This window comes from Larimichthys crocea, unplaced genomic scaffold (genome assembly GCF_000972845.2).
Source record: "Larimichthys crocea isolate SSNF unplaced genomic scaffold, L_crocea_2.0 scaffold326, whole genome shotgun sequence".
Taxonomy (NCBI): domain Eukaryota; kingdom Metazoa; phylum Chordata; class Actinopteri; family Sciaenidae; genus Larimichthys; species Larimichthys crocea.
Window position 1 is genome coordinate 73727 of NW_020854308.1, and position 12870 is coordinate 86596.

At 35.6% G+C, this 12870-nt stretch overlaps 1 protein-coding gene across 1 annotated transcript; it reads right to left on the bottom strand.

Moving 5' to 3' along the window:
* Positions 1-3247: 3247 nt before the first annotated feature.
* LOC113744953 (uncharacterized) lies at positions 3248-12165 on the bottom strand. Its single transcript, XM_027276222.1, has 15 exons — positions 12006-12165; positions 11013-11069; positions 10877-10933; positions 10694-10797; positions 7726-7902; positions 7463-7570; positions 7264-7356; positions 6860-6955; positions 6497-6634; positions 6165-6299; positions 5782-5903; positions 5090-5216; positions 4710-4827; positions 4180-4256; positions 3248-3407 (listed from the first exon to the last, which is right to left on the bottom strand). The coding sequence occupies exons 1-15, from the start codon at positions 12163-12165 to the stop codon at positions 3273-3275; spliced, it is 1704 nt and encodes a 567-aa protein (XP_027132023.1). The 3' UTR covers positions 3248-3272.
* Between the last annotated feature and the right edge of the window lie 705 nt (positions 12166-12870).

Genomic DNA, 12870 nt, shown 5'->3' on the forward strand with positions numbered 1-12870 from the left:
AAAATTCATAAAATATGACAAGTGTTAAATTCTTTAAAAAGGTGTGTCTCATACAGCAGTGTAGATCTACTGTTCTACATTGATTTTGAGTCAATGGTCACATGACCTCAAAGCTATTGAGCTTCAAAGCTTATATTTACATTATGAAATATATTAAAAATTCATATAAATATGACAAGTGTTAAAATTCTTTAAAATGGTGGTCTCATACAGCAGGTGTAGATCTACTGTCTACATTGATTCTGAACCAATGGTCACATGACCTCAAAGCTATTGAGCTTCAAAGCTCATATTTCTTATGAATATATTAAAAATTCATAAAAAATATGACAAGTGTTACAGTTCTTAAAAAACAGTGTGTCTCATACAGCAGGTGTAGATCTACTGTCTACATTGATTCTGACCAATAGGTCACATGACCTCAAAGCTATTGAGCTTCAAATCTCATATTTACATTATGAAATATATAAAAAATTCATAGAAAAATATGACAAGTGTTAAATTCTATAAAAAAGAGTGTGTCTCATACAGCAGGTGTCATAGGCTGTTCTACATTGATTTTGAGTCAATAGGTCACATGACCTCAAAGCTATTGAGCTTCAAAGCTCATATTTACATTGTGACATATATTAAAAAATCATAACAAATATGACAAGTGTTAATTCTTTAAAAAACAGGTGTGTCTCATACAAGCAGGTGTAGATCTACTGTTCAACATTGATTTTGAGTCAATAGGTCACATGACCTCAAAGCTATTGAGCTTCAAAGCTCATATTTACATTATTAAATATATATAAAAATTCATAAAAAATATGACAAGTGTTACAGTTCTAAAAAACATGTGTGTCTCATACAGCAGGTGTAGAGCTACTGTTCTACATTGATTTTGAACCAATAGGTCACATGACCTGGAAGCTATTGAGCTTCAAAGCTCATATTTACATTATGAAATATACAAAAAAATCATAAAAAATATGACAAGTGTTAAAATTCTTTAAAAACAGGTGTGTCTCCTACAGCAGGTGTAGATCTACTGTTCTACATTGATTCTGACCAATAGGTCACATGACCTCAAGCTATTGAGCTTCAAATCTCATTTACATTATGACATATATTAAAAAATTCATAAAAAATTGACAAGTGTTAAAATTCTATAAAAAGATGTGTGTCTCATACAGCAGGTTTACATACGTTCTACATTGATTTGAGTCAATAGGTCACATGACCTCAAAGCTATTGAGCTTCAAAGCTCATATTTACATTGTGACATATATTAAAAAATCATAACAAATATGACAAGTGTTAAATTCTATAAAACACGGTGTGTCTCCTACAACAGGTGTAGATCTACTGTTCTACATTGATTTTGAGTCAATAGGTCACATGACCTCAAAGCTATTGAGCTTCAAAGCTCATATTTACATTATTAAATATATATAAAAATTCATAAAAAATATGACAAGTGTTACAGTTCTAAAAAACATGTGTGTCTCATACAGCAGGTGTAGAGCTACTGTTCTACATTGATTCTGAACCAATAGGTCACATGACCTGGAAGCTATTGAGCTTCAAAGCTCATATTTACATTATGACATATATTAAAAAATTCATAGAAAAATATGACAAGTGTTAAAATTCTATAAAAAGGAGTGTGTCTCATACAGCAGGTGTACATAGGCTGTTCAACATTGATTTTGAGTCAATAGGTCACATGACCTCAAAGCTATTGAGCTTCAAAGCTCATATTTACATTTGACATATATTAAAAAATCATAACAAATATGACAAGTGTTAAAATTCTATAAAAACAGGTGTGTCTCAAACGCAGGTGTGATCACTGTTCTACATTGATTTGAGTCAAATAGGTCACATGACCTCAAAGCTATTGAGCTTCAAGCTCATATTTACATTGTGGACATATATTAAAAAATCATAACAAATATGACAAGTGTTAAAATTCTTATACAACAGGGTGTTGTCTCATACAGCAGGTGTAGATCTACTGTTCAACATTGATTTTGAGTCAATAGGTCACATGACCTCAAAGCTATTGAGCTTCAAAGCTCATATTTACATTATTAAATATATATAAAAATTCATAAAAAATATGACAAGTGTTACAGTTCTAAAAAACATGTGTGTCTCATACACAGCAGGTGTGATCTACTTCTTACATTTGATTTGAACAATAGGTCACATGACCTCAAGCTATTGAGCTTAAACTCATATTTTACATATTTACATATATTAAAAAATTCATAAAAAATATGACAAGTGTTAAAATTTATAAAAAGGAGTGTGTGTCATACAGCAGTGTACATAGGTGTTCAACATTTGATTTTGATGTCAATAGGTCACATGACCTCAAAGCTATTGAGGCTTCAAAGCTCATATTTCAATTGTGAATCTATTAAAAATATGACAAGTGTTACAGTTCTATAAAAACAGATGTGTCTCATACAGCAGGTGTAGATCTACTGTTCAACATTGATTCTGAACCAATAGGTCACATGACCTCAAAGCTATTGAGCTTCAAAGCTCATATTTACATTATGAAATATATTAAAAATTCATTAAAAATATGACAAGTGTTAAAATTCTTTAAAAACAGGTGTGTCTCATACAGCAGGTGTAGATCTACTGTTCTATATTGATTTTGAGTCAATAGGTCACATGACCTTAAAGCTATTGAGCTTCAAAGCTCATATTTATATTATGACATATATTAAAAAAATCATAGAAAAATATGACAAGTGTTAAAATTCTATAAAAAGGAGTGTGTCTCATACAGCAGGTGTACATAGGCTGTTCAACATTGATTTTGAGTCAATAGGTCACATGACCTGGAAGCTATTGGGCTTTAAATCTCATATTTACATTATGAAATATACAAAACAATTCATAAAAAATATGACAAATGTCAAAATGATATAACAAGAGGTGTGTGTCATACAGCAGGTGTAGATCTACTGTTCTACATTGATTCTAAGCAAATACAATGCTTTCAAGGTAATAATGACATTAATATTTATTAGAAATGAACAACACTAAACAACAACAACAACAATAATAATAACAATAATAACAATAATAATAATAACAAGAATAATAATAACAATAATAATAACAAGAATAATAACAAGAATAATAATAACAAGAGTAATAACAAGAATAATAATAACAAGAATAATGACAACAATAATAATAATAATAACAATAATAATAACAACAATAATAACAAGAATAATAATAACAATAATAATAACAAGCAATCAACAACTCAAACAAGTAGGTACATATATCATTTTTTTAGTTGCAAAGGGCGCAAAGGGCGCTTTTAGCAGCGACTCTTCCTCCAGATCAAGGCACTCTTCATGAAACCACCTTTCGCAGGTGTCACACTGTATCTGTAAAGTAAGTCAACAAAGACAATATCAGTATAATATTCTCAGCAATGCCATTGAAGTATGCCACAGAGAGTTATTTGTGGTTGTAGACAAAAAGAAAATGTGTGCTATAATCATTTATATTCATTGCTATAAAGACGATTATGTCTTACACGTCATGTCATTATACTTTTCCAATGTGTGTAATGTGCTGTTCTTAAAATCTAATCACTTTATCACTTACCATATCCCGGTAATAATTATTTCCCGTCTTGTCCTTGTCCATTATGAGTACATAGGGATAATTATTTTCTCACATCAAATAATAGTCTGCATCGCATTGTTTGTCTGCAAATCTGTTATCTTTCATGTTTGTAAGACCCTTTATGAGCTTTAGTAGAGTGTATGAGTTACAAAAAAGATCCCAGAGTTATCTTTTATAATTAAATAGCTAAATGCCAGCATCTTGAAGTCATTGATACTGTATAAGTATGTGGCACCACTGGATTTCCTCTGCTTTAGAACACGGCATTATTCTAATAAAGATTTGAAAGCTAGGGTCTCTCTCTGTCTGTGTAGAGGACAGTAACCTAACGTTCTGGCAAAGTTAACTATCTCAACCTTTACTGTCTTTTTATGTATTGTATTTAGGGATGTTGGAAAGTTAGGTATCCCATGACATTGCTTACAGTATAGTGAATTTGTACTGTAGTTTGCTTAGAAACACTCCTCTATAACTATACAATAAACCACAAATCATAAATGATAAATAATAAACAGTGAAAAAACGCACCCATCGAGTCATTGGAGGTCCTGATCCAGGGGGCTTGGAGGCACAGCACATCACGCAGTAGCTGTCCAGGTCTAACACTGAAATGAAATTATTTTCTGTTACTGTTGACATATTGTCATATGTACACATTACACACCTAATTGACAGCTGTGTAGCTATCAATGTGGCTTGTCAGCTGGATCATTTCTAATCATAAATACGGAAGGAGGTTTCAAGTGTATCAAAGAAATTAAACTGTCACTATTATTGTTCCTTAGTGAAGAAAGAAAACTTCCACACCTAATTGCTAACTGTCATCTGCATTTGACTGTATAGAAGTTTGCATAGAGTTATTTCTGATTTTGTGATAGGATTTTTGAGTTAATCTGAGATGTATTTGAATTTTTTCTTAAAATATATGACACCTTTCACTAAAATAAAAGGTACTGTGTGGAATATTTTTTAGAGGATGTAGATTATTTTGATATTTTCTATTTCTTATGTTTTAACAAGATGAAATATTTAATATAAAGAAAAGAACAATGACTTACCTGAGTCACTCAGCAATTCCAGGGCAAACTTTGTCCTTTCCGATGCCATCTCCTTCTTAGATGTGCCAAAGGACATGGCAGGTAACGCAGGATATGCCTCCATCACTGCCTTTGCCATCTACATCAACAATATATAATAATAATAATGCAGAATTAAGCTTGTCATCTTTGAAACATTATTTGTGAAGGACAGCGCAGTAGAACGTCAAAAGTGATTTGATTGGACAAACAGTAATGTGTCACCTAAAACATGACAAACTATGTTGTATACACGTTACATTATATATATTGAATTTTACAGTTAAGCACCAGAAGTCTGACTCATAATGTTTGACAGAGAAAAATAAATACTGCAAGAAACAGACACATATGGACATTACCATAGTAACGATGACCCCACAACTACATGTGTCACGTTGTACAGGATGGTCCATGGTTAATCCCCTCCACCTGAGTCTCCCCCAGTCATTCTTGCCAAAGGCGATCTTTCTGAACAGCATATAATCCCTATGAAAAACACATGGTGTATCAATACACTTGAAATATCGATATGAAAGTAATGCTTAAAAAATAATGGCCTTTAAATGAATAAAATTTGTGATCTCAGTTTTATAAAATTAATAGCAACATTTTGACTAAACAAGGGAACATTATATGAGACCAGATAGTATCTTTTTCTTTCAAAATTTCTCATTGTCACAAAATGGCTCTGTAAATGTGATAAGGACAGAGAGCACACAAAGTTGAACAAAGAACAAATAAAATGTGACTAAATAACAAAAAGAACATACAACAAGGTGAGGGAGTTTTTAGGATTTAGCGTGAATGCTATGCATGGATGAGTGGTCTGTGTGCTGTGGAGGTGTGAAAATGCTACACCGAAACCAAAAAGATGTCAGCAGGTGGATGAGAAAGTCAGAAATCACATGGCCAAGCTTTTATAGGGTGGAGGGCCCAGGTAGATTTAATGAGCTCATGACCCTCACACCTACATCAACTGACTGCCAGGATTGCCAGGTCAGCCTATAAGTCCATGACAGGTTTGTTCTTTAGGAGAAAAAAAATGACCTACTGTATTCGTTTTGCAGCATCTGCAGACTCAGCTTTCTTGGATTTATTTGCCATTGGGTCCAGTAAGAATACAGCACTTTTGGCAGATGAAGTAACAACCACTGACCAGTAACTTCCAGTGTACTCCCCCAACATTTACAAAAGACAGTATGGCCTCATAGTTGGTGAAGTCAGTCTGTAATATCAATAAAAACACACAAGTAATTCTCAATAAAAAATACTTTTCTCTTTAATGATATATCATATTCTCAAAATTGATCAACTTCAATTTTTACATTACATACACAAAATCCTTCAACACACATATTTAATTTCAAATATTTTAGTTAGGCAAGTCAGCATCTTGAGGTCTGGATGAGATAGAGAAATGAAAACGAGCATTACCTTTCGCAGGCTGTGCTGTCTGACTCTGTCTGATGTTCCAAAGAGTATTACACCAGCTGTGTAATGGTCGAGGAGGAAAATGGCCCTTCCAAGGTTGAGCTGTTTGGCAAAAAGATGGAACAGACCCTCCATAACCTGATATGGAGAAGACAGGATATACAGCTGATCAAACAACAATTTTAAATCTACAAAAAGTACTATGTACAGTAATTGTATTGAAAGGTGTTTACTTTTTTCTTAAACCTCAGAGTAATTACTCCAATAAAATATGCACAACAACTTCATATGTGATTTTTGCTTATCTTGTGGGTAACGTTTAAACTATCAAATACCTCGCCTGTCAGCCACTGGTGAGGTCGCAGTGAACACAGTTCACTGTGATGTATTAGGAAACTGGAACCTGACCGGTTGGCAGATGGTATTACTGCAACTACCACTTCAGTTCTTTCTCTTTTCCACAGTGATTGTAGCTGGGAAAAAAGTATAATATCTCAATTCTTCATGTAATCAGATTACTCTATTTAAAATAGATTACAAATGGAATCAAATAATAATCAAGAATCTCAAACTCTGGGCTTTTTAAGTTAAGTCCAAAACATATGCAGGAATAAAATGCTTACTGAGTGATGTAATTTTTGTTGGATATGCATTCAAAAAGTGAGAATACTCCTATCAGTAGTGATGATTACTCCTACCAGCTGTTCATCTTCTTGCATTTTGGTGGATGGTGGTCGTCCCGCCTCCTCCAGCAAAGTGGCAATGTTTGTTTGGATGGTTGGTTCTGTATCCAGCTGTACAGTACACATGTTATGCATCAGGTTAGGTTCATGCATGGAATACTGGAAAATAAATGGAGGGCGGCTGATGTGGAGACTTGGGCTGTTATAAACAAGACTCAATAATTACATGACATCCGTACATCTCCCATTACAACAGATGTACATTATTAGAGTATGCACATTAACATTATTATCAAAAGTGAAGGGGTTGTATTCTATATGTCTTACTATATAGCTGACTTTCTATACACTGTGTTTAGAGACAATCACACACCCCAAGAAAATTACACATACGATTACACAAGTTATTAAACAATAACCTGAGGCTGTGTGTCCTGTTTAAAAAGAGTGGCATCGGTGTCTGTGTCCTTCTCCTCTACTTTGCTCTTGTTGGACATCTTCTTCGTCTGAACCTGATAATCACAATGTTACAGTAAATCCTCTTTTTATATAATATAATATATAACAACATAATACGATACACCTTGGTAAACACTACAGCATCTTGTCATTAAGTACCGTGTTTCTTGGTTTCTCAAATTTAAAGGGCTTGGTCATTGTTGAAACGTATACACCTCTCCTTCCCTGCTTCCTCTGTTTCCACCGTTCAACATCGACCCTGTGTGTCTTGTTACAATAAACAGAGAGATGTATTGTTTTTAATTAACCTCTTTTTGGTAATCTGCAGTTCTTTTGGTCTAGTATTATTCATTTGAGGTTTGTAATAGTAAGTAATGTGAAGGACAATTACATTAACCAGAAAAACAGTGAAAATATCATACCTTCTTCTTGATTTTTAGAGAGTCCTTGTGTTCTCTCAAAAGAGCTTGATGCACCTTCTTGTAGGTGTGAAAAAAATCATCAAATCTGGTAAGCCTCTTGTGGTGAAAACGGATCCTTTTCAGATCCCACTGACACTTCTCCATGATGCCCTGGGTCTTGTTATCTTTGGTGTAATTCTATTACAGATATGTTGAATTTAAAGTGGGTTCATGTTAGTACAGGTCTTATGTAGAAATCCTGAGGTTGAATTGAACCATTTAATATGGGTTATACGGGTTGATCTCACAAATGGCCTCTGTGGCCTCTGTGAATGACGGAAATAGCGACGGAGAACTTTAATGTATGTACTACACAGAACAATCCTGTGTCTACCGCTGTGCGCTATGGAAAATAGCTGTATTGTACAGTCTATGTAATAAATTCTGGCAAACTTTTAATAAACAAAATTACACTAAATCATCAATCAAAAAATCTTACAATCAGACATTAAATACTTTTTTAGGGCCTTCATTTTTTCTAAGTTGATTTACTATCTTTTAATACTTTTTATTACCCCATGGACACCCTGTAGTATACTATTATTTCAATTACTGTGCCCACAAATCTAAAGATAATTCTCTTAGAGCAGTTTATGGTTACCTGTTAACTTACATTAACACTTGCACTTACCTGTGTCGATTTCTGGGCAGCTCTTTTGTACTTTTTTGAGAGCATGTCATAAACAGGACCTGTTCCATGCCGTCCAAGGTCTCCTGCAATACAAGTACCGTACTTTAATAATTACAACAACAATCTGAAATACCTTAATACATGTAGGGGAGTAACCAGACTTACCGAGTAACAGTCCAGACCACAGAACTGCCTGAGGCAGAAAGTACTTTTGAAGCTTGTGGATGAGGGTGGGGCAGTAGTACCCATTTGGCTCTCCCTGTGTGTCCAGAGGTGCCTGCTGGATCACTTCTTTAAAATGCTCATCAAATGGTGTTGGACTTGATTCATCCTGTAAGAGGCCCAATTCTGTTCATGTCACATGTCATTTGGTCATGTTCATTGGACAGTGCCAATTATTTTTTAGAACATGAACCTGTTTCTGTGGTACATGCAATTTTGTATATGTTGACTACATAGTTTGTGTTGTCAATGCATCAATATTTTTAACCCAAACAACAAATAGTCAGGTCAACATCTATGAAAGAAAAAAATCAACACCAGAAACCTCTCAGAAACACACAAATACACACATGGCCAAAGACCTACTGTAAATAATCCATAACTCGCAAAAAAACTAAACATGTAAATTAGTAAACAAGTACAACAGGATAACTTACCTCAAAGTCTTCATCAGTGATGTCAGAGTCTTTTATGACTAGCTGCGCAGTTGAGGTGAGTAGTGTCTGCAGGTTATGAAAATGTTTTTCAACATTCTCACCACTTGATGGACTGGAGACAACCACAGACGCACTCACTACAACCTCGTCTAGTTGTTCTAGTGTTGTAGCTTGAGTCATAAGCCCCAGCAGATGCATACATAGGAGGTAGTGTTTGCCAGCACTATGGGAAAGATTTTTAGAAGTACATATAAATATTGCCAATACAACACCATATTGAAATTTTGCAGAAGAAGGCATCACTAACTCACTGTTTTTTGCAGAGGCCCTTAGCATTCTTCATGACGTGACTTAAACACCGATGAAGAATTGGAAGTTCAATGACACTCCTCTTTGCTTTTCCAGTTACAATGCTGTAGTACTGGGCAAGAAGCTCTGCAAGGCTCAGTCCACACAGGTTTTGTGAAATAGCCTGCATCAAAACAGCAGAGCCATCACAAATGTACATCACTGGCCTTTTTCTAATTGTCCTTCCATGTGCTTTCATGCAGTCCGTGATAAAGGAGCCTAAGAAGTATGACACTGATGCAGTGGTATGTTTTGCGGTCACAAATGTAGCTACAGGGACTGGGGAGCAACCTTTTAGTGGATGTCTTACCACAAGTTCATAAATGTAAATAGGTGCACTTTCTCCTTTGTCTTTTTTTATGACGCTGCCTGTTGCATCTAAATAAACCACATCAGTCTTTGATCGTTTATGGAAGGGACATATTGTCTCTTTTGACCAGAGCATAAGTCCTTTGGGCTGAAGAATAATTTTTTGTATTAGCTTTTCCTCTTTTTCTTTGTCAGAGAGGAGTTGCAGACTTATCATTTCATTCTTATGCAACCTATTTTTTTTCCTCTCACAGTACCCGATGTTTTTCAAAACTCCTGTGGTGGGTACATTGTCTCTGCATCCCGATTCCAGCACATCCTCCTCCAGCTTCATAAAGCTCTCAAGATGGTATTGTCTTGGAAGTTTTGAGCTGAGTTCCTCTGAAATTCTTTTTCTTTCATTTGATCTTATTGGCCTTCTCTTGAGCTGGTCCGATCTGTGCTGCACCATGTCCCCGTGAAAAATTACCTCTGCCTTCAGTGAGTATTCACTCTCCACTCTCACAATGACCTGAACACTACACTCTTCGAAAAGGCAGTATCCAGAGCAGGTAAAGGCTGGACAGGCTTTCTTGGATCCTACTTTTCTGACACTGTGCCTTTTAAATCCAAAAGAGCAATAAGGATGCACAGTTCGTAAGCCTTTTGAAATGACATTAGTCCAGTGTAATGTCTTGAATTGTCTGTTTTGTTGTTGTCGTTTTAGTTGAGTCCAATCATAACGTGAAATGTGAAAGAAACATGGCTTATCGGGCAACTTATGGGTGAAGAAGTGTGGTTCTGCTATGCCTTGTGATGATGAACTGGAGGCACTGCTGGAAATCTGCCAAAAAAATTTAAGGAAAAATTAACAACACACACAACAAAAGTACAAATTCGTGATAGTCCTATCCATTGTTCAACTGCACACAGGGCTGGATGAGTCTGTTTCATGGGGGTGTGTGTTGTAGGTTTAATTGCCATCCAGTTTATTGTTTCTTACCTCTTCACCCTCTGTTCTGGTCTGGCCCTGGTCTCTGGTCTGTGGCGAAGACTGTATGTTGCCTTGCTCGTCATTTTCCCTGCTACTGTCATGGGTTCCCAGACCTGAAAACATTAACAAAAGTGAGTAGTCATATTCTACTGATGGATTTGTCACTCGACATATATTGTCCTACTTGTTCACCTTCTGTTATGGTCTGGTCCTGGTCATCTTCCCCACCACTGTCATGTGTTCCCAGACCTGAAAACATTAACAAAAGTGAGTAGTCATACTCTACTGATGGATTTGTCACTCGACATATATTGTCCTACTTGTTCACCTTCTGTTGTGGTCTGGTCCTGGTCATCTTCCCCACCACTGTCATGGGTTCCCAGACCTGAAAACATTAACAAAAGTGAGTAGTCATATTTGGATTTGTCATAGATTTTTATATTTAGACAAAATAATCTTTAATTCTGTAGTTAGGTTCTGTGTTAAAAATAACATGGTGAAATATTCTACAATTCACTGTATTGAACACTGAAGCCCTTATGGTTGAACATGACAAAAAGCTAGAAATGCCGCTAACCAAAAACCGAAATGACCATGAGCATGCTCATCTCGTGGACCATATCTCTGCCGATTTTCAGGCGAAAATTATGTAAACATTCACTAGTCAGTTAAAGAGCAGGTGCTCCCTGCTCCTTCTGGAAATTTTCTCCTCTCAAGTTAATTGGTATTATTTTTATGTTTGTACACAGGATTTGTGGGAGCAGAAGCACGGCAAAAAAAAAAAACGTACAGAAGAATCAAAATAATAACAATAGTGTGGACAGGGCGTCCACACTAATAAGCGCGGTGGATAACATAGTGTGCGCAGGCACACTCAACTAGAAAAATTTCGAAAAGAATTTTAAGTGTGCCAAGTGTGGGGAGTGTGCTCTTTCAGGCAGACTCCTGAAAATATATTTATTTCTTTTCTATAGCAGACATTCTACATCTCGGAGGCGACGCCCTGTCATGTCTTCCTTGGCCCTTCTAATGGTGCAAACAGTGGTATACCATAGGCTTCAACTCTACGTAATGATTAAAATAATAAATAAATAATACAATAAATAAATAAATAAATAAATAAATAAATATAACAGTGGCCTACCTTCAAGCACCTCCGTTCTTAATCCTCTCCTGTTTTCCGTCCATATGACTTTCATCCACTTGATGAATTTTGGGTGACTTTTTTTGAAAATATCCAGAGTGACTGCCATCCACTTCTCTGCTGTCGCACTGTCTGATATTTTATGTTTTATTAATGTTTTCAAAAGAGCATCCCGACCTCCAGCTAACTGCCAGAGGTCTTGGGTCTTCTGTCTTTTCCCTTTCCTGAAACGACCCATTGAGTAACTCAACCAGCGCCGGTCCTGGCCACATTTGCGCCCTGGGCAAACACCCCGTGCGCCCCCCACGTAGACTGCGCCCTGGGCGGCCGCCCACATTGCCCATAGCTAAGACTGGCCCTGAACTCAACTCACAACCTGGCAATGTGGTTTGAGTTCTGGAAGTTCAGCTGGCGCCAACTACTGGCTTGAGACTATTGGTGATGCATGTTTTCTCTTTATTAAGAGGCCTATAACTTAGATAGACAGGTTGCGTTATTCAAATTTTAGTATTTTATTTCAATAGCTATTTACTGAGTGAAAGTTTTTATCACCTTTTTAACACTTGTCATGTTTTTTATGAATTTTTAATATATTTCATAATGTAAATATGCGCTTTGAAGCTCAATAGCTTCCAGGTCATGTGACCTATTGGTTCAGAATCAATGTTGAACAGTAGATCTACACCTGCTGTATGAGACACACATGTTTTTATAGAATTTTAACACTTGTCATATTTGTTATGAATTTTTAATATAGAATTTTAACACTTGTCATATTTGTTATGAATTTTTAATATATTTCATAATGTAAATATGAGCTTTGAAGCTCAATAGCTTTGAGGTCATGTGACCTATTGACTCAAAATCAATGTAGAACAGTAGATCTACACCTGCTGTATGAGACACACCTGTTTTTAAAGAATTTTAACACTTGTCATATTTTTTAGGATTTTTTTTGTATATTTCATAATGTAAATATGAGCTTTGAAGCTCAATAGCTTCCAGGTCATGTGACCTATTAACTCAAAATCAATGTTGAACA

What these genes read in the sequence shown, in the direction of transcription:
- LOC113744953 (XM_027276222.1), bottom strand. Translation starts at nt 12,165, where the DNA reads ATGTGGGCGGCCGCCCAGGGCGCAGTCTACGTGGGGGGCGCACGGGGT. An exon ending in TGCAAGAAGATGAACAGCTG is followed by an intron (nt 6,635 to 6,859) that starts GTAGGAGTAATC and finishes CTTTTTTCCCAG; the next exon opens with CTACAATCACTGTGGAAAAG. An exon ending in GGAATTGCTGAGTGACTCAG is followed by an intron (nt 4,257 to 4,709) that starts GTAAGTCATTGT and finishes ATTTCATTTCAG; the next exon opens with TGTTAGACCTGGACAGCTAC.